The sequence below is a fragment of the Manacus candei genome, unplaced genomic scaffold (genome assembly GCF_025592945.1).
Source record: "Manacus candei isolate 608988 ecotype Guabito, Panama unplaced genomic scaffold, ASM2559294v1 h1tg000095l, whole genome shotgun sequence".
NCBI lineage: Eukaryota > Metazoa > Chordata > Aves > Passeriformes > Pipridae > Manacus > Manacus candei.
The window spans coordinates 4,190,681-4,212,868 of NW_026138143.1; the positions used below are offsets into that span (position 1 = coordinate 4,190,681).

Sequence of the window (22,188 nt, forward strand, 5' to 3'; positions counted from 1 at the left end):
AAGGCTCTGACAAGGAGGGGTAACCTCTTTTTTGCCATTTCAGAAAGGGAATTGGCAAGCACCATCCTTGCACACGAGATAGTGTGGTGGCCCAGCTCTGCAAAGGTGATGTTCTTCACAAGAGCAGATTTTAACAGATATTGTTAAGGGGGATTATATCCTCTGAAGCATGGGTTGTCAGGAGATATAAATGTACATCTCCTAGGAAGGACTGAAATGCAAACTGGGATGTGGACTGCATGGTCACACATACCTTTGTGACCATGCAAAGCACTGAGTTATCTATAGGACAAGGGACTTGACGTCCGCTTTTTAAGTCTTTGTGTGTTTATTATGTCCAGTCCCTCCATAAATATGGGGGTATTCTCCTATGTCTATAAAAAACACATGAGTCATGATTTTCATAAAGTATGGGATATTTCAAATGTATCAGGTTTTGGGTGTCCCACACAAGACAGCTGGCAGGGCTTAATTTTCACATTGGGTGCTAATATAGTGGGTGCTAAAAATGAAGCTTTTATGGGTACATTTAAGTTATTCACTCAAAGCATTGGTTACTTTGCCAGTCTTCTGTCCATCAGAGTATGTAATACCATTTAAAACTAAGTCAATTTTTCCTGCTAGTATTTTTTTGAGCCAGTGACTAAGTCAATAAAAAAACCTTGTAGATTAATGCCAGCTTTAGTTAATCAAGTAAAATTACTGAGGAAAGTCCCTGCCCCACTTTCCATAACCCCACACATTTCTTGTCCTGAAAGAAAAAACAGCCCTTCCCTGTAGCATCTTGTTTAAGTAAGCTTTCTCCTATGCTATTGATACTGGTGATGAGGACATGTTAGTGACCTTGTTTAATGTGTTTATTTTAACAGACAAATTTTGGTATTGTCGACTTTCACCTAATCACAAGGTCTTGCACTATGGAGACTTGGAAGAAAGTCCCCAGGGAGAAGTTCCTCATGATTCCTTGCAAGATAAATGTAAGTCATGCACAAAGATTGTGACACTTTTGCTTCTTTCATGCCAGTTTTTCTTTATAACTTGTAGTAGGTTTCTCTTAATATGGGACATTATAAACAGCTCTCTTTATGAAGATGGAGAGCAGGGGGCATTTGGTCCTGCTACTCTCCTGGGTTTGGCAAGTGTGTGTGAGGACTGACCTAAGCTTTTCAATGAGTTAATAATTTCATTCAGCTTGGAAATGTCATGTCTTTCATGGGGAGGAACACAGTTAATTTTCATTGCTCATCTAGCTACAGATGTAAAATAAAAATACTTGGGCATATTCAGAAGCATTTCCTATCCATGGAAACAAACAGTACAGTGACTGGAGGAGAAAGACATGGCAGGCAGAGGTCTTTTTCCTTATTGTGAGGAGTGGACTTATGATGACATGTTACTCTCAATACATGAACAGTATTGAGAGGACTTCACCGTTTCTGTTTACCCAGCTGGGAGAGGACAAACCTCTGTTGCAACTGCTACCAGGGGATTTACTGGGATTTTTCTTATAGATAAAAGGGGTCCTTCAGAAAAACGTACTCTAGTGGTTTCTCCTTCATCCTTAAACATGAGTTTTAGAGGTTTAACATACAATCCTGAGAAACTTTTTTATGCTAATGGAAATAATGACCGGTGTAGTTCTGTCACTGGGAGGTGACGTCAAGAAATCAAGCATTAAATAAGGAATGATTTCTTTTTTTTCTTTTCTGAACATTCTTGGCATTATCAAATTAGACACGCTTATACAAGTATTTTAGTTGGTAGCTCCACTTCTTTCACAGAATGGCAGAAAGACTAATTTTTCAGAAGTTTGAAATTTTTCCAGCCTGAAAATTGAGGAGTGATTTAAAATTTCCTGCCCTAACCTGTCTCCAGGCAACACCTTTTGAAAATTTTAAGTGCTCCCAGATGCATTCTGGGAGGGAAAGAGGGATGAGCCCGTCTGATGCTGGAGCCCTGGCAGTTTACAGTACATTCCCCTGTTTTCATTGCCTTACCGATTGCCTCAAGGATGTTCCACGCTCTTACTGCAGACTCGACAGAATGTAGGACAGGGTCTCACATTGCTGCACTGGCATGGGAGGAGGCTGTTTTCATGGACAAGGCTTAGAGAAATAGCTGTTGAACGTTATAGTAGTGTCAGGATGACAGAAGGATGAAAGTCACACTTGAAACGTGAGCACAGTTACAAGGCCAGCAATTCCCAGATTTGTTTGCTTTGACATGCTTCCATGCACAAACCCCTGAACCTGACTGTGAGCTTCATCTTGCATGTGCATTTTCTATAGGCTCTTGAGCCTCTTCAGGAATGTCAGAATTCCATGGGGGCAGAAAGCTCTTACTTTAGAAACCACTGGGCCAGACCCACATATTCCCTCTGCATGCCTGCTGGCAGAGCAGACACCAATGCAGTTTGACAAAGAGATGATTATTTCATCAATGTCTCAGGTTTTCAGCCTATGAAGGATATAAGATTTACCGCAGTGCTACCCACATTAGATAGAGTTTAATTAAACAAAGTTGAGAATATTGCAAGACACGAGGTTATAAAGCGGCACTATTGTTTGAAACTGTATCAGACCAAACTGGCCTGGGAATTTTACTGAATACTTTTCAGAAATATTCTGATTTTTTTTTTAATAGACTTATATTGATTTTTGGACTCTTGAAGTCTGCATATGGTGACAACTTGTCAGCATTTGGAAACAGGTCAACGGATGAAAGAGAATAGGTGGGTAAGAAAACAAGACCAAGAGAAGCAGCATAGGGCATTTTGTGTGCTCCTTGTCGAGCCTGAATGGTGTTTATCTCCAAAAATAAATGTGGGGTTTTTTAACCTTTTCACTTCTTTGAATGTCACCCTTCTCTTCAGGCTGGCAGAGTTAACAAGCCACGCAGACTCCATCTGGGACAGAAAACAATCGTCCTCTTTCTTGGGGTTTCATCTGTTGTGAGCACATCACATCTGTGCTCATGCCCTCCAGCATCTTCTAGTCAGCTTCTGATACCTTCTTAAGTCTTTGATTCTATTTTTCCAAAGCAAGGAATAAGCCAAGTTCCAGATACATAAAGATCAGGATGTCACGCCAGCCTGTGATCTCCCATAGTAACTGCATTCCAGATCACAGAGATCAAGTGTATGAAACCTGGAGAAAATCTTTCTTGGTTGAGAGATCTAACTTCAGAAAACCCTGCCTTATGCAAACAGAGAAATTGTTTTTCTGGGCATCTTCAGCAAGTGGCAGGAACTCTTTCTTCTTAAGAAGACCTTTCTACCATAGTTGCAGTCAAATATCTCCTTTACTTCCCAGTTTATCCTAGGATAAACTCTCTCCTCCCAAAAATAATATCTCTTCTTCACCGAAAAGTAGGGGAGTTTCAGAGACATAAAAATTCAGCAAGCCCACAGTATAAAATGCTGAGACTAAGGGCAGGAGAGTTGAGTAGTGAAGAGCAAATGATTTCCTCTTTCCATTTTTCATGCAAAGCAAGTCCTTTAAAAATGTCTATTATATCTCATGCTATCCATTTGACCATAGTGCTGAGGTAATCTGTCATAAAATACATAGTGCTGCTGTATCCAGTAGAAGAGAAAATGTATTCCTCCTCTCCAGTATTTCCATTAGAGTTTGTAAAGAACTGGGCAGTAACAGATTTTCATATTATTATGCGGTTCTACAGATACAATGCTTTTACGCAGCTACAAGGATAATGTATTATTTATGGATTGTAGAAACTGTCACTTAGTGACCATATTGTATTGTGGAGCATATAGATTCCCATAATGTAATTACTCTTGGAAAAACTGACTTTTGCTTGAAACTCAGAGAAATTTATTTTTATGTTTTAGTGGCCTCACTCTGTGAGTGACTCTGAGCAGCAGCAGATTCCGGTATTTTTTTCTTACCTTCTTTTTTCCCCAGTTATTTCTGATCACTTCACATTTTAAAGCAATTGGAATGGCTCATTATAAGCCTTAGTATTCCTTATTCCTTTTGGTACCAGAAAGCAACTAAACTGCTGATGGGAGTGAAATAGAAAACTATTTTAAAAAGTCATACAGGCTTTAAAAGCTTTAAGTGAGTGCGACAGGGTCCAGCTTGCCCAGCAAGCTCTCTCCAGCAGAGACTTTACCTGAATGCCTAGGAAAGAGCAACAACAGAGCAGGTGTATTACATTAGTAAGGCAGAAAACTATATGTTTTTGATACACAGGAGTACGCATAAATACTGTCCAGGCACATGAACACGTTTATATGAAACACTCTTACCCAAAGTAGTCTCAATAGGCAAGAAAAAGCATTCTCAGATTTTTATCCAGATGCCTGAGATTTTGTCAAGACTCATTGGTTCCTATTTTAGTTGTTTTCTTCCAGTTTTCTCTCTTACAAAAGGCTGGAAATGGCAAAGGAAATGGCAATTTTAACACATCAGTCTTGCCTCTTTTTACACCCTGTAGCTTTTACACACCTTGGTTATAATTAATTTTCTGGGTTTTGATTTTGTTTCTTTTTAATGCAGTGCCAGTGGCAGATATAAAAGCTGTTGTGACTGGGAAAGACTGCCCACACATGAAGGAGAAAGGAGCTCTTAAACAAAACAAGGTATAGTTCTCAAGTTGTTATGAACACTTACTGTGCAGAATACAAAGCTTGTCAACTTGACCTTCCCTGAAGTAATACAGGTATTTTTCATTCCAGCCTGCCATGTTTTCATGTATGCACACCCTTTGTTTTCACCTCAGACCATTTGAGTTAAATTATTGGGACAGCCTAACCCTCCTTCATTCATATTTCATGGCAGATGTGCATTGTGTGAGCACAGTTAGAATAGTCTTTAGTAGTGATATTTTCTACCTCTAAAGCAAAGCAACAATGACTGTTGGTACCTGCTCCTATATTGTCTCTGGTAAATAACTGGTTTGTTCCTGGTTCTCTGATGAGCTCACATTCAGTGAAACCTGCTAAAATTGCAGTTAATGTCCAGCTGATGATACCGTCAGGTCCAGTCAGGTAGAAGAACAATTGTGAACAAAAGGATGTAAGGTAAATCCTAGGCAATTAATGAGGCGTGTAAAGATGTATTAAGCACTGCATTTGGGAAATAATGTGTAGGAAACCATACTCACCTTAAATTAGATTTATGCTGCCTTTCAGAGTTTCAGATCAAGAACTGTAAGCTAACAGTAGCACTAAAATTATACAGTGCCAGAATCTTGCCAAGTTTCTGTTTGTAGGAATGGTCACCACATCAAGAAGAAGTAGAGTTCCAAATTCTGGCATCTTTAGAGGTGAAGGTTTCATACTGTATTATATGAGGTATGGTTGTAAATTTTCTATCAGGTGGTGCTCTCTGACCTTACAAGAAGCAGTGAGACTCTACTGGTGTTCAGTCTGACCTAGAACAACACCCTGAGAGGTCTGGGAACCAGATCAGAAGACTTGAATCAGAATTTCTAGTTATCTGAAACTGAGAAATTTTGGGTCCAACCAGAAAGAGATTTTGATGGACAAAATAGTGAAGAGTTCCTGCTTCAACACTTTGAGAATAAAATTCACTTTCAGAGCTGCAACTTTTCTTTCCTTTACTATGGACAGATAGGCAGAGCATCTTGAGTATTTTTTGCAATTGTTTCTCATACACAGAAGTTGCTTTAATTCTCTCAGGATACCGTCATCTCCTTTCAGCATTGGCTTTACGTGGTAGGAAATTAAAAAGTCGTGCCAAGTGAGGAAAAAGTCCCGGGAGTATTTTTTTTCCTTGTTGATTTTCTGAATCAGGGCACAAACACACACACAGGAGCACAATAGATTGCGTACGACTCCTACGTCATGTTACAGCTGAACCATCAACAGCATTTGGCTAGTGCATTTATATGATGCATATAAAGTATTTTGAGTTCTTCCTTGTCCTAGCACTCATATGTCCACACAAAACAGAAAGATGGAAAGCAGTGGGTGGCAGTGATGGAAATGTGTCATCATTATGAAGCAGTAATGTCTAGATAGTATTTAATGCTAAATAGCAGTGCTGCAGATCAGTTTGTCCTCAGCTCTCAGCGTGGCCCCACTTCCTTAGGTAAAATTGCTTTTGACTGGTATAAAATTTCTGCCTGAGAATATGAAAATCAGGAATTGATAGATGGCATGGCTGCATCCTTGCCTGGAGCATTCTGTTTGTGACCAAGGCAATGATAATTTTGATGTTTTTGCTAATTCTGATGTGGTGCAGGGTTTTTGATGGTTTGGTTGTTGGGGTTTTTTTTTATTTCCTCAATTCCTTGTTTCTTCCTCTGGGAAGCACAAAGTTTTTGAAATTAGCTATCATCCCAATCAAATTGTCATGCACAACATTGCAACTGCTTAACTGACATCATAGGAATAACACATCGTTGTTTGCAGTGTACCAAGTTAATATGGATAATGAAATTAAAATTTTAAAAAAACAACACACAGAACACAATTCAGCTGAATTTAGTGTATGAAACCTTTCACTTTCTGAAATTTCACAATCAGTGATGTATTTTTTAAGAGACCTTTTGATGCTGTGCTTTCTTTGTACATATATAACAACCACCTTAATGTTTATTCATTGACAGAAAAGAAAATTGACTGGCAGAATGCCATGCTACGAGCATAGCTGGAATTGGCAAAATGTCCATAACAAAGGCTTCAGTGTCTCTCCATTTGCCAGCACATGGCCATTATTTTTCCAGTGGGATGATTTAGAAGTAAATAAGAGTTAAACTGAATTGGAATTTGCATGCATATGAAGCTGGAACGACTTGATAGGACCAGACCTGAATCCGTTGTTGTTCATCTTGCTTGTGTTTTTAAATTAGGTTAAATTTTTAAGTCCTCATTTCTGACTCTTAAGTCATATTAGTGAATTTTAAAGAAATTAAATAGATTTTGCAGTCTTCAAAAGAAAGCATGAGGGAATCTGGAAAAAACATTGCCAGATATTTCAAAGTGTTCTTCTATCATCATTTATTTGCAGATGTGGCAGGTTTCAGGCTTTGTACCTTTATAGTCAGCTGAAATGGTTCTGCTCACTTCCCTGTTGAATGAAGGTTCTCTTCTATTTCACGTTGGTTAAAAAAGTTCCCTGCCACTGCCTGTCTAGGTGGTTCTTTGGGGTGGATCTTCTGACTCTGGCAAGAAAACTCAACATGGCAAGGTCTCAGCCTTCAGTAAAGACGTGGGAGTTTTGAGGCTGTTGAAGACAGAGTAGGCAGAACACAGTGAGGTCATTCCATCTGTATGGGATCGCTCAGCCACAAGCACCTAAAATGCCTTTTCATGAAAAATAGCTTGTCTCTGGCCCGTGTCAGGGGCCAGAGGAGACTGGGGGTGAGAGAAGCTCTGGGCACAGGAGAGTAACCTTCCCTTCCTACTACCTACAACAGCTTTCCCCATAGAGCTGAAACCAAGGAGTGGGAAGTATCAGCCTGCAGTTGCAGAGTCTCTTATTCCCTGTTTTCAGCACAGTTCAAAAGAGAGGCACATCGTGGGTCCCGATATTGCCACCTTTGAGAAGCGTGTAGGGAAGGAGAGGTCTGACTTGTGCAAGGGTGGAAGAAGTTAGGAGTGCCAAAGGAGTGTGTTCAGCAGACTGAGGTGTGGGAGGAGGAAAACAAAACAAAGAGAGAAGGAACAAGGTGGAGAAAATGTGAGAGAAAAAAAGACCAGAGAGAAAAAGAAAGTGGTGAAAAAGGCTGGAGTGGAAAATTACTTTGAGAAAGGCTGAGAAGTAGAACAGAAAAGGGAAGAGAAAATCACAGATGGCTGATACAGACTGACCAGTTTTCTTTTAAGAATTACCAGTTCCTCCTTGTCATTGATGATAATGTAACGAAAGCAGGTGGGGTCTCTGACAAGTCAACCAGTTCAACCACTGAGACCACTATCAGTGTGGAGGGCCAGTTGGCAACTCCAGCTCCTTAAGCTTCCATTTTCCTTGACAGTTTGCTATGTATAAGGTGACATCGATGCTGCCACCTGGAAGTTGTAATTCCTAAGCCTTTAGTGTGCACAGAAGCCAGCAAAGAAGCTGAACGGTAGCCAGGGCTGCCAAACTCACACTTTTCCCCAGAAAGGGAAGCTTGGTGCCCTAAGGTGTAGTCTTTTCTCACTCTCTACCTGACTGGAAATGACCAAAACTTTGGCTCCCTGATATATTCCTCTTCCAAGTAGAGATTTTTGTTCTCCTTTTCCTTTCTTTGAGGTGAAGAAATTAAATTCCTTGGAATTTCCCAAAGGACAAATATACAGAGATCAGGCTTGTAAGATTGTTGACCTCTATGAAACATCATAGTATAGCAAATGACCTTCAGGAACATCATAGTATAGCAGTACAAGCCCTTTTTTCGGTGCTACATTTTATTTTCACAACCTTAGTTGCATTACTTGGCATGTTCTGCCAATAATTTATAACACTATCTGAGGGGATAATGCCAGGTTCATGTGGGCAGAGGTAGATCTGTTTCTGTAATGAGGAACATCACTCTTAATAAGGTGTGGCTGAGAGACATGCCTACAACACAGAAAGGCTCTGTGAGCCCTGAGCCATTTGTTTGCTGATTGCACCAGCACTATTAGTATCTGCACCTTCCATGGGGATTTAACACAGCCTTGTCTCCTGTAGCCTGGCAATACAGCAAGTTGAACCTAGTAACTAAACTCAAGAAAACCAAGAATATTTCCCATGAGAAGCCTGACCTCTAACATCCAAACTTATCCATAAAGATTGCAAGTTTTATGATTCAGACTCTGCTCTTAATCACACAAGTACAAAACCGAAATAACCCTTACTGAAATCCAAATTCCTATGTCTAGTTTCGGACCAGGAGATCAGGGGTAGAAATCTAGAGCAATATTTATGCTGCAGTCTGTGCAGTCAATTCTTCCATTTTAAAACTTAGTGTAGCAAATGTCAGAAGCCATTCTCTTGTCACTGCTGGCAGTGCAGGGACTGTTGTCAGCTGAGAGACAGCAAAAGTCATCAGTGTGGTGGGGCTCAGGAAGTCAGGAGGCAAAAAGAACAGGACACGTGATACAGATCATAGTTACAAGTCAGCACTCTACTATGTAGCAGGGTCTTTTTTCCACAGTTAATATATCCATATCAGCTAGCTTACAGTTGCAAAATCCTTGTACTGGCACTCATAGTGATGTGTGCAATAACCATAATATGACAACATCTTCGTATGCTCCCTACTGGTCACTGGAAGTTCATTATTTATTCAGATTGATTTGGTTTCCCATAGGAACCCAGGTCCAGGTGACTTTTAGGGAAGGTCAGTGCTTGAGGAATTCACTTAGGCACCTTTTACAATTCCAGCTTCAATGCTTAGGGCGAAAAAAGATGATTGTTTTTTCCTTTCCTGAAATTCATTTGGGTCTTTAAATAACCCAGACAGTTTGGTTTGACTGAGGCTGCTGATTCTGGTTCAGGTAGAAACAAAATTACAGAAATCTCCTGAGAGTGAATAATTTAATACATTTCCAGCAGTGAAAAGAACATAAGTACATACCAGGATATTAATTGCCCTGGCAATATTTTTGACACAGGGAATCAAACCTTGCAGAACTTCCAAATTTAATCTATACAAATGGAAGAAAATGTGAGCCTTCATGAAGAGTTTGTTGCAAGTGTATTATTATGCATTATATTGATTATGTTGATTATAGTCCTCACTATATTGCCTAGCTCAAATTTAAACTCAAATGCTAAAGTAATCCATGATCCCGTGAGCTACAGTCAGTACTGAGGTGGGTGAGTTTATTTTGGCTTAAGCATCTGTGGTGGAGTTCTTGCTGTGCCAGTCTCTTGCAGTGGTTTGGTACTGCTCAGCTTTGCCCAGACAGGAGAGTGCCGTAACTTATTTTTCAACTTGTTTTGGGGAATAAGGGATAGGAAAGAAAGAGAGACATGAATGTGTGAATACGTCGCTCATACAGCATTAATATGTGTTTCTTTGTATTGTTCCAGGAGGTGCTAGAGCTTGCTTTCTCTATATTGTATGACTCAAGTGGGCAGCTGAATTTCATTGCTCCAGACAAGCATGAGGTAAGTCAAGTTCAGACTACAGAAATTTTTTTGAAGCCATATTAGTTGCTTTAAGGCAAGAGACAGCTTTGTAAGAACATAATGGGCATCTTGGCCCAGAGTACCGGTCCATCTAAATCAGTGTCATGTCTCAAAACAAAGTGAGAGCCAAGGAATTAGTGTAGGAACAAGACCTTCTGCAATTTTCTTGCATATCTGAGCCACAGAAGGAACATGATTTGTATTAAAGATCAGGATTTTTAAGCCCTCCTGAAATATGAGCCATAAGAAAGAGAAATGAGAGAGCTCAGGCAGACCTTGCAGTTCCACAGGTCTTGCTCATCATTTCCTGATGTAATGGATTTCTTTTGGTCTACTCTACTTTAGTAGACACTGGAGAACTTTTTTGTGTGTTCACTTTAGCAAACTTTAGTTCAACCCTGGGGATTTTTACAGCCAAGCTTTCAAAGAATCACTGCCAGTCTCAGCTCATTTTGACAATGCCAACATAATCAGGGGTGGTTATACCATGGTTAGGTCTCAATTTAAGTCAAAGATTTGTGCTCTCCAGAATAGCATATCCCCTTAGTGTCACATTGCTTAAGACTATTCATGACAGGTGATCATAGAAGGCCCTCTCTCTTCCATCTCCACTGGGAAGCGTTTTGCAGTGGCTTTCACTTGTATAAAGACAGTGTAAATACCAATAGCAAGGATGAATGACAATCCCTTCCCTGCTCCCTTCTCTTACAAGAAAACACAAGAAAACAGACAACATCATTGCCTTTTGGGAGGTGATGGGATTAATTTGCCTAATTGTGTGGAAGCCTAATTGGATGTGTTTCTCTCAAAGAACTTTCAAGTAAAGGTTTAGCAGCATGCACTATATTAAAAAAAATCCTTCTTATTTCTAAAGCAAGAAGAGTTGGTGTTACATTTGCACACTTATTTTGTGTTATCACGTTTGGTCTTAATTCAGAACACTGTTGAGATGATGAACTACAGAAAATTGTATTAAACTGCATTATACTGTAGTGTTAATAAAGTGCATGACATTGTTTTACCAGTTAAGTGTATTTAGTTATGCTGCTTCAACATTTTCAGTTCTGAACTGAAACCTTCAAATAAATGTTAATTTTAGGAGAGGAAGTACAGTTATGCTCATTTGGGTTTTTCTATGGATTAATATTTAAGTGTCATTTTCAAGTATGTTCATTCCGGAGTAGTATTTGCTGGTCAGTTTTCATATAAGAGAAAGCAGCAATAGGATCCCAGGCACAATGTACCGCTGTAATTCCAAGCAAAGCATAATTGTCTTCATCCTCTGAACAGAACATATGTTCGATGATTTCTGATATAAATTCTCCAGAAACTGAATTCTAGACTGTTTCAGCTCATAAGAGGAAATGGTCTTGAAAATCAACAATTTTTTCAGCCACTATATCTCAAATATAGCCTATAGCTACAAGTGGATTTTAATGGTCTGAATGTTCAAAACCTGCTAAGGCACCCCACTGACTGGCAGCAGCAGTGACATGCACTAACCTAATTACTCATGATTGTGTTAAAACACCTATCATCTTTATTTCTCTTTCTGATCTTGTGCAGCTTCTTCAAAATAAAATTAATATGTTCAAAAAAATGGCCAGAGGCAGCTGTCTCTGCTGCCACTTGACAGTTCCCAAATGAAAGTTTTTAAAAGGACATCTCACTTCCTCTGTACTTTTCCATGGTCTGCAGAAGAGTGAGTTGTGATTAAAGTAGAAAATACACGTGTTTGGAGGAAGCACCCAGAAGGAAAGGCAAAGTGGCATGTTGTGAAGCCCGTGACTCTTCACCAAAGTAACTGGGGTGCCTGTCAATGGAAGTGCTAGTTTAGCAGCACTGTCAATCTGGGAGATTTGTTGGTGGCATCTCAAGATTTGGAAAGCTTTCAGGAATGATGTTAGTACATGGCAATATCAGGTCAGACTTGCAGGGTTTTTTAAGTACTTCTGTAGTCCTCATGATTGTAGAGTAAGTTGGAAGGTGGGAATTGAGCGTATCCTAAAAATAAAAACTGAACTAGGATCATAGGATAATTCTGGTTGTAAGGGACCTTGGAGCTGTCCCCAGTCTGACCTCCTGCTCAAAGCAGGTCAGCGATGAGCTCAGACCAGGTTGCTTGGGGCTGCATCCAGATGGATAAAGCCTGCACAACCTTTCTAGTTCCACTCTCTTGACTCCCAAGGCAGTTCTTTAATAAAATCTCATTACTGAACCAGGATTGTTGAGATTTGGACCTCATTCTTGCACACTTATGTTTGGCAATTCCCTTAGCCATCTGCTGAAGATTACTGGTAGCCAAAGGATTCAGTACTGTGAGATCACTCCATTGTATTTGTTTTTCATTTAAATACATAATAACTGGTTTCAACTACATAGCAAAAAGGTGGATTAATCTTATCCTTGATTTTTGACAGAGAAACTGATGAGGGAGGCCATAATTAGGTTTCACTGGAGTTTTATGAAAACGAATCTCTCATAAATTAATTTTTCAGTGGATCTTAGTCTCTTTTGCATATTAAAAAGAAAAAAGATTCTGAATGAATGCCTCTGTTTTTCCACTATCTCATTAGGATGTCTCTCTGCTCAAAATGTACAGGAGTTTAATTAGACGCACTTGCCAATATGTAGATTAGAGAGGAAGCCCCTTTTCCAGGCCATTGCACTAATCTGAATTGTGGCCAGAATTTGGTTTCTGTGGGCCCTGAATGAGTTATATCTGGAAGAGGAGAAAACTGCAGTTCTGCTTTCTAGTCCTCTGGGACTCCTCCCCAGAGAAAGCACTGGCCATACTCGCTGAGCAGGTGATGGACGATTTATGTCAGGGGCTGCATCTGTTGAATGGATGCTCTGTGCTTCTGTAACCTGAGCAGAGCCTTTTGCTTTTATGTTCCTTTCCTCATAATGAATTTGGGGAAAACTCTCCCAAAGAAAGATTCCAAGTCCATCATAAAAGATTATAGTCTGTTCAAAAATAACTACATTTCCAGGATAGCTTCTTTCTTTTCCTGATGTTCTACATACACTCCACAAAAAATGCATGCTTTAAAACTCTTCAGTGGCACACTTTGACAGCCCAGAATTGGCAGGCTAAGTTGTTTATTTAGTACTTGTTAGCAGGACAGCCTGAACTCTAAAGTCTCTTCTATATAGCTAATCTCATGTTAAAGCTGCAGCTTTACTTGCCAACACCCTGGGTGAAATCCTTGCTCTGCTACTGTTTTGTCACTGATTTAAATGGGTCGGATTTCACTTCGGATATTGAAGTGCGTTAACCCATACTATTTTTAAAATATGCCCTTTTTTTGAATGAAGACATACCCCAAGAGAGGGGTTTCTCTCTCTTCCTTAAAAATAATCCTCATTTCTGCTGTGGGATGAAGTCAACCATGGCTATCTTTAAACTTGGCGGTATTGTGTAGCAAACGGTGAGCTAAATTTAAAATCCATTTTTTGGCATGAAATCCAGCAGAAGTATTTGTTAGATAAAAATGCGGTTACAGTTGATTTAATTTTTCTCCTGCAAACTAGGACACAAGTTCATGATTGAAATCTTTATTTTGAGATGACAGCATTTGAGTACTTCTGTTCATAGTTGAATAAATGGCTTGTAGTAATAAATGAAAGTGACTTATTCAATAGAAGTTGACTCTAGATCACCAATCTCCCTTGGGTTTGTTGCTGATTTAAAATGGTTATTCAGCCCACGTTTATCACAAGCTGTCAGCTGTTGGGAAAGATGGCATCTTCTATTAGGAAAAAGCTAACAGTAAGGAAAAGGTTTTAGAGGTCAGTTCAGCATTTTCAGCATTTAGTATTACACCCAAGCAGCTTGACATTTAATTTTTATGAAGGATATAGCATTATCTGACTTGTTTTTGCAATATGTTATTTCATGTAAAACAGGCGTAAAGTAAGCATAGATATGTGAGACTATCTTTGTGCAAGTCAACTGATACCACTTAATCTATAGGAAAGCAAACCACAATAAAACTAGATAGTACAAGATTTCATAAACAGTCGAGAAGGATTTGAGGGTGAGATTCAGTTCACCTAAATTAACTGTCATGGAATTAAAAGTTTAGTTAGTGTAAGATAATCAGGCCTTTTTAATAAGTACTGGGGAAAGAGAATGAGAGGAGTAAAGGAGATTTATCCAGAGGTTCATTGTCCTAGGTTAGATATAACTCCCATAACTGCCGAAGAACATTCAACAGGAAGTTTGGAGGAGATAGCAAATTGTCAAACAACTAAATACTGTCATTTCTTCCCTTTTTTATGGAATTGTTTTTCCATTTTCTGAGCAGCTCAGTGAAACATGCCGTCTTCATTATATGAGCTAATAAAATTCATCAACCTAATTTTAGGTCTCTTTGTAAGTCCCTGTGGGAGCAATACCTGTAGAGGACCAGGCCAGACAAGCAGTTTGTGTATGAAAAGTCTATTAATGACAGTTTTTATCCTTTTCCTGTGCAGTACTGTGTATGGACCGATGGGTTGAACGCCCTCCTTGGGAAGGATATGTTGAGTGATCTAACACGGAATGACTTAGACACACTGCTCAGCATGGAGATAAAGCTACGCCTCCTCGACTTGGAAAATATACAGATCCCAGATGCTCCCCCACCTATCCCAAAGGAGCCCAGCAACTACGACTTTGTTTATGACTGTAACTGAGGCAGTCACTGAAACTTGCTTTGAAACTGGAAATATATTATAACTGGAGAGATATTAAAAAAAAAAAAAAAAAAGAAGAGTGTGAGGAAAAAAAGAAACCCACTTTTGCACCTTGGATTTTGGCTTTGGGGAGGGATGTAGAAACACCTGCATTCCTTCCTGTTCCCTTCATCCCTTCCTTCCTCATTCCCATCTTCCTCATTGCTCATCCAAATCCACATTGCTTTAATTACCTTGTAATTGCAGGCTATTGGCCTTGCTTAAGGCAAAGACTGCCACTAAGAAGCACCCTCCCAAGGACTTTTTTTACATTTTTAATACTGGAATAAACATTCTTAACTAAAGGACATTGTTATCAAACTGCATGCCTGTGAAACCCATGTGGCAGGGCAGAGGCTTTAACTGGAAGGAGGAGGGAGGTAGGGAGCAGAAGCAGCTACTGTAAGCAGAAGATTCCCCCAGACACTCAAAAGAGTCTGCTCACAACTGAATCCAATGTGATGATGAAACTCAACTGCTTCCCAGTGCTTGCACCATTCGTCACTGTCATTATCCTTTTCACTGTCATCTCAACTCTTGCCACCAGCCTTCACTCAACTGTGATCGGCTCCCAGAATGGAAAGTCTGCAGGTTTTTGCTGTACCATACGCTGCAATGCTGCAAGAGCTTTTAACTTCTTTTCCTCCCAGCTCTCACAATAGCCCCACACTAGCAGATCACTCTCACAAATGGTGTATGAAGCCACCAGTGCGTCCCATCCCTATAGCATTCCCTAAGCCTCAGTTGCCTCTAAAATTGGCTTGTTGCTATTTGAAGTGATTTTTATTTTCTTGGTCCAAAGTTCAACAGCAATTTTCACAAATTAATTACAACTGGCAAACATCCAGGTTTACATTGTTGTCATTGCTACAGTGTTAGAAATTTGCAAGGGATTTTTTTTGTACGGGTTCTAATTTTTTTATTTTATTTTGCCAAACAAATATATTTAATGAAAACTAATTTCATTGTGCGTACTTTTGGGGAACAATATTTTTACTTAATTTCCATTTGGAACATTTGCCCTGAAGGGAAAAAATAATATTTCCCTTCAACTTCACTGTTGAATAAAAACCTGAGTTGTGATGATTCTTGGAACTTTGTTTTTCTTCTGAAGTTGTCTTTTATTCTTTATGGTTCTTAGAAATTCTGAAGTGTTTGGTACGAAGAGGAGAGGGGAAAGTGGAACCTTTCTTAACTGCATCTGATTTAACTTTTTCATTTGTGGTGACAAGGATGAGATGCATCCAGATCAAGTAACCATTGCCATGGTTACATGAGCCTTCCTGTGAGAAGGATCCTTGTGAAATCCAAAATCCCAGCATATTGATGTGCTCATGGTCAGTTGAAGGCTGATGCCTTTCCTATGTTTACTGAAGCAACTGTCTACCTATATTTCCATTTCCTCCATCGAGAGTGTTTATGGCTGCAGCATAATTGTATGAGGAACATTTGAGTTTTGCAGGATGGATTCCTTTCATCCTCATGGTTTTCTAGGTATTTCTCTAAGTTCAGTATGTCTCACTCAAAAGTGCTGGGTCTAGATCTAGAGGGACCCACCAGCCCTTTCCCTCCAACTGCACATGCTGAAGAGAGATGTTTTTCTATGCGAGTTCCTCTCCTGCTCAGACACAGCTGAAAAAGACTGTGAAGGGGGTTTTATCAGAGCTTGTGCTAGTGAGAAACCCAGATGGTTATTCCCATTCTGACAGAGAAGACCTCAACTGAGGTGACCTTTGCTCCATCCAGATGGCTCTGGGGCAAACATCCTGACTAACCTCACACCACCTGAGGAGAGAAATTATGTCCTGCAGTGCAACAAAGAGAAAGATAATAAGAACATTGTATGAATTCAAGCGTGAAGGTCCCAAGGAAGTGCCTTCTCGAAGCTGGTGCTTGCATATTTTATGAATGCCATAATCTAACAGAACATATAAGTTGGTTTAGGTGGCAATGGATGGTAAAGTAAGGTAAAAGAAACTCTGAGTTAAATGCTCGAGGGAGAAGTTGCAGTGGACCATGGCCCAAGAGAAGATTCGGTCTTAATGAGAACAGAGATGTGCAACATAAGATGTGGAAATTTGAGACGGTTTATTCTGCAGAGCCTTGTCAAACTATAGCAAAGGTAGTCATAGTCAGGACATAGCAGAAGCAAAGGCACTGCTTGGCACTGAGGATTTCAAAGGGGTCCTGGGGGTGAGAGATGGAGATAGGAACACATTTCTTTACAAGGTACTGATGCTACCTCTTTTCATGCAGACAAAACTTGGAGCAGAACAGAGAGCTTGAGTTATTTTATTAGTTTCCCTGATCCAGCTGGATGGCTTAGCAGTACATAACCTTTGCTTCTTATTTGCAGATTTCAGAGTTGTGTATTGCTTTGTTTGGCTCTTATCACTTAGGAGTGAAAGGTGTTTCTTTGGCTAACAAACACTGCTGGCTCAGTGGCAATCCAATGCTGTGGCCTTAGCAAGTAGGCATCTGCATGACAGTCAGAAAGGAGCAAACAAAAACCCTCCTTTGGGGGACAACAAGGAGAGAAAGGTTAGACTTGCCTTCTCCACTACGGTGAGTGCCCCTAACTCCACCCCAGGAGTCCAGGGGAGGTGGTGCGAGAAGAGCTGGCAGCCCAGCCCTCCGTATCAACATCTCGTGCCCATCCACATTACACTGAGACACATCAACACCACTCAGACAGCACGGGGCTCTTGAGCATAAATGGCTGGAAGGGTGACACAGCCCATCAGCCCCTGTCCTACCCTGGGTGGGTGCAGCCTGACCGGGGTAATCCAGGTCTGGGGCCGGATAGATACCACAGCACTGGTACGTGGCTCTATCTCACTGCTTCCTGCAGCCCTACTTTGCAGGATCCCCAATTCCCCACATGGCCTGGCTCTTTGTATGGGTTATGCATCATGTGGGATGGTCACATGAGCAGGCATGCTAAATTTGTATCCGCCTACGTGTCCCACCCTGCCATAAGAAAGAAGAGGCTCGAAAGATGCGTTGGCGTAATAGCCCTTGCAGCTATTTTAGAAGAACTCCCACAGCAACTTGAAGGGCCGTGGTGCAAGGAAGAATCCTGCCTTCAGTTTCTAGAGCTGTCATATAGGCTCACTTCATCATTATGAAATTTAAAAAAAAAAAAAAAGTTAAATTGTGAACAAATATCCTGCTGCTTCCCATTCTTAAAAAAAAATAAATTGAGAATGAAAATGACAAATCCATTTGCTCATGCTGCTGTGTTCCAGTAAAGCTTTTAAGTCTCACATTCAAGGAGATGCAACAGGAAAAAGAATTGCTATTGAAGTTTCTGGTATAATTTCAAAACATTAAGTGGGTAATTGCTTGTAAAAGCCATAAAGGGGAGAAAGAACAAAAAAAAATCAGTCTAATTTTAGCTACTGCTTTGGAAATGACTTTGCTTTTGAAAGTTAATATATTCTTTTACCAGAAAACTTGAATCAAGAAAAATATGTATCTTCTTAAGTCATCTGCTTTCTCTGCTTGTAGGGACAAGGAGAAGAACAGCAATGCTAAGTAATCCTGTATAAAGCAAGCTATGTGTCAGAGAAACAGGGCTTTTATTACTTCTTTTCAGAAGCAATTCCTTTTTCAGTATGGAGAACTCTTTTATTAAACCTTACAGCTTGCATGGAAAAATAACCTCCTCATGCAAAGTGGCAGGTAGGTGCTGACTCTCTCTTGTGTTGCAAAATGACCGTGCAAGATTCTGATTACTTTATTTGCGAAATCCTCTTGTGTCTCCATGTCCTACCCAGAACTGCATTTTTCTTGCCTAGGGTGCTTGTCATCAATGTTTCTCTTCCATCAGTTTTCCCTGTTAATGCAGGCATGTCACGTGTCCCCTCAGCAACCCTGTAGCCCACCAGCTGCGATCACACAGGCTCTGGCCATCTCTCAAAAGAAGGAGGGGTGAAAGAAGAAAAGAAATCCCCTCCTGGCAGGGAAAGATGGAGAGAGGGGCATGAGCATAAAATGCCCCTGTAAGCATCTTCTCTTTGGTTGTTTGTCATTGCATTGTACTGCAGTGATTAGAGATGGCTCTGATGTGTCCAGCTCTACAGTGGTGCAAGCTGTTAATCCTGAGCAATAACCAGCAATGGAAGATGTTGGGAGCAGGAGGACACTCTTGTACTGCCATATCCCCCCTTCTCTGTTCTGTTGCTGCTGCACTGACAAGTAAATGGCATTAGCTTCACTGTCATATGAAAGTCATTCATCTAAGGAGCATAATAAGATTAATGTGAGATTTTATCCCGTTCTTGTTCCATTCTTCTTGAGAGTTAAAAAAAAAACTAATAAATTTAGTCCTTACTGACCTGGGGATATCTTAGGTGCCTGGAATACTAGGCATCTGACATAAAAAAAAAACACCCTTCTCCTTACAGCACCATCAAGGAGGTGAATTTAAAATCTCTGAAAACTCTGGAAGACAATCATAGGACAGAGTTTTTGTTACACAGCTGATTGAGCTGTCATTGCTTTCCCCAGAGCTTACTGAATCAGGATGAAACTTGCTCAGTGCTCCCTTCCTCCCTAGATGATAATTGTATTTGAATATTAAACATCCACATGGCTTACACAAGCTCCCTGATTAACAAAGCACTTACCCATGCAGCAGAAGATGTTGGATTTCAGTCTGATAAACACGTACCTAAATTTAGGTGGGTGCTCATGGACCTAGCTAGAACATGGTCTGTGTGAACAGGAAGGTAATTTTATCTGTCACTGAGTTTTCCCTACATGCTCAGATGCTATGCAAATAATGACTTTTTTGTCTGATGTGTAATTGGATCACCTGAAGTAACTGGGTACTTCAGAAGACTGAACAAGATGCCATCGGATTATTCAACGTCACTCCTGCTTCACGCATCTCTGGGACTTTACACAGAGGTTAAAGAATTGAAACAAGAACCCTTCCTGTATGAAATCAGGCTGAAACTTGAAAGAGTGGTGTCAAAAGCACAAATTTGTTAGGGCAAGGCTAGCCATGAATTTTTATAGTAAGGTGATTTCAAAGTGCTGAATCAGGGAACGTTGTCCTGCGGCAGCCTCATGAGGGTAAGGTTAGAAAGTACTGGAGACTGTTTCAAACTCATTTAGTGACATATATTTACACTTTATTTTCACTTCTTTCTGGGAGACCTTGAATGTCACTGAAGAGCAGAGCCAGTCTGGTGATGCTTAGCTTGTGGGGACATATGTAGGGCAAAGGAAACCTCTCCTTAGCCGTCCTTCTCCAAGTGGAGAGGTTGCTGTTGGAAGTAGGAGACTTTTCTAATCTGATGTGTTTTTTCAACACAGAGTTTCTCAGTTTTACTGTAGCCACCTCTTTGAAGGTGCCATGTAGAGAACAGTAGCTGTTGTGGTTTTATACTCTCTTGGAAGAGCCGAACGAGACTCTCATTTGGGGAGGTTCATGCAAATGCTCTCTCATCCTTTTTGCCTCTTGTTTATAGACCATCTCCTATAACATGTGACCTATGGGACAGCCACAAAGCTGGGTGACCCAGTGCTGTGTGTTCCAAGCAGGATGCTGGCCTGTAGTTCCAGCCTAGGGAGGGTATGGCCACAAGACATCAGTGCATGTAGAGGAGGAGAGGGAAAAGAGATACCTAATGTAAGTTTGCCAAGGGATGCAGCCAAGGGCAGGCTTTCTTTCCTGTGACATTTAAGGATCTGTCTTGAATGACTTTATTTCCATTGTTATTAGAGGATTTTTTCAGCCTGATTGAGTGCCATAGTTAGATTCTTCCTTGATGAAACCTCATGAGTCTAATTTTAATCTTGTAGGCAACATGGTGTTTCAGCCTAAACTGATTATGTTTTGGGATTCCTCCGGGTTGTTGTTAGGGAGAGGGAGGCTGGTTGTCTTTCGTTTAGTAAGAGGCAACATTTTTTTATGAGGTAAGTCCTTATCCTCTCAATTTCTCTTGAAATGCCTCATATTTAATATTCTCTTCCCACCTACCTGCCCCAAGGGGCGAAGGCACCCTGAAGATCTTTGCTGTCCCACCAGCAGGCCGCATGCACGTGGGAGGCTGAGTCTGTGGGACTTCATTCCCTGCCAATTAGCAGGGAGTTTGCATTGTCAGGGTAGGTTTTGAAGAAGTAGGGAAAAGTCATGTAAGAATCTGCCAGGCTTCAAAAGAAAGTTTTCCATAAATGCTTAAAATGAGGACACTGAGGATGCAGGCACAGTACCTTGTGCAAAGCTGCTGACTGCTTGCATCTTTCCCAGAGGAAAATGGCTCGTCCACAGGGTTTCCCCAGTGCACAGCTTCCCATTCCCTCCACAAGCAGCAGAAGCCTGGTGCATTTGAAAATCTTGGAGATGCGAGCAGACAAACATGTGAAAGGTTTCTCTGCCAGGAATATGACATTTAAAGAGCACCAGTAGGATTATTTCAGCTGTTTTTCACCCGCACAGGTCCCTCTGCACATGTTGCTTGACTCACGATACCCTCTGTCAGTCTCTGACATCTCTCAAAGCCCTAGGTTCCCCCTTTCTGTCCCCAGCCCAGGGTGGCTACAGTGATACCTTACACCTATCCACCATTTGATTTATCCCAAATAGTCAAAGTACAACCCAGTCAAGCTGGCTTTCACATAAACCTTTGTTTTACATGCTTGGTTCTCTCATTTCCGGTACAGTTTAAGGTCCTTTGAAAACTGAGGTTGAGGCATTAAAATGGGCTGGCTTGTGAGTGACCTCTGCAGCACCCCTGATAAGGTTGTTTTCACCCAAGTGCAGGTGGATGCACACACACAAACACATGCACACGCACACATAAAGGGTGCAAGTGCTCCAGTACCCTTTTCCCAGGAAACCAGTCTGAAACCAGCACATGTAGTGCTTGGCAGTGTCAGATACTCCAGTGGGCAGCATTGGAGTGAGAGGGAACAGAGGACATCAGAGCTGATGGAAGCTGGAAGGTTAGCAGGGCTGGATGGGAGAGGATGTGAGGAGAAGAGGTTGGGGCAACATGAATGAGACCACAAAAAATATTGTATACCTGCAGGCATGCTCAGACACAAAGATGAAATGAGGGTAGAAACCTTATTTTAGATTTTTATTATTATTTTAAACCAAGACTCTTATGCCTTGTGGAAGTGCCCTGTTAGCATGGGTGAGCTACATCACTGTGTTTTCATCACCTTGAATCCACTGAAAGAAGCAGCATGGTGCCAGTGTGGATGCTCCACCCAGCAGAAAAGCAAGGGGACCACTGGTGTGATGCTGAGCTGTCCAGGAAAGTGTCGGTGGTTCTGCTGGAAAATGCCACGGAAGGAAGTTTCAAAAATTGTGTGAATTCAGCTAAATTATTGATTCAGTAAGGGAAACTGAGCAGCTCAA

At 40.8% G+C, this 22,188-nt stretch overlaps 1 protein-coding gene across 4 annotated transcripts in view; it reads left to right on the forward strand.

The window, feature by feature from the left end:
- Positions 1-15,905, forward strand: part of ELMO1 (engulfment and cell motility 1) — a 316,630-nt gene extending 300,725 nt beyond the window's left edge. For all 4 annotated transcript variants that reach the window (XM_051768541.1, XM_051768542.1, XM_051768544.1 and 1 more), the window contains 4 exons: positions 870-977; positions 4,521-4,603; positions 9,993-10,070; positions 14,571-15,905. In XM_051768541.1, coding sequence (XP_051624501.1) covers positions 870-977; positions 4,521-4,603; positions 9,993-10,070; positions 14,571-14,771 — 470 coding nt within the window. In that variant the 3' untranslated portion in view covers positions 14,772-15,905. The remainder of the gene's footprint in view (positions 1-869; positions 978-4,520; positions 4,604-9,992; positions 10,071-14,570) is intronic.
- The last annotated feature ends 6,283 nt before the right edge of the window (positions 15,906-22,188 follow it).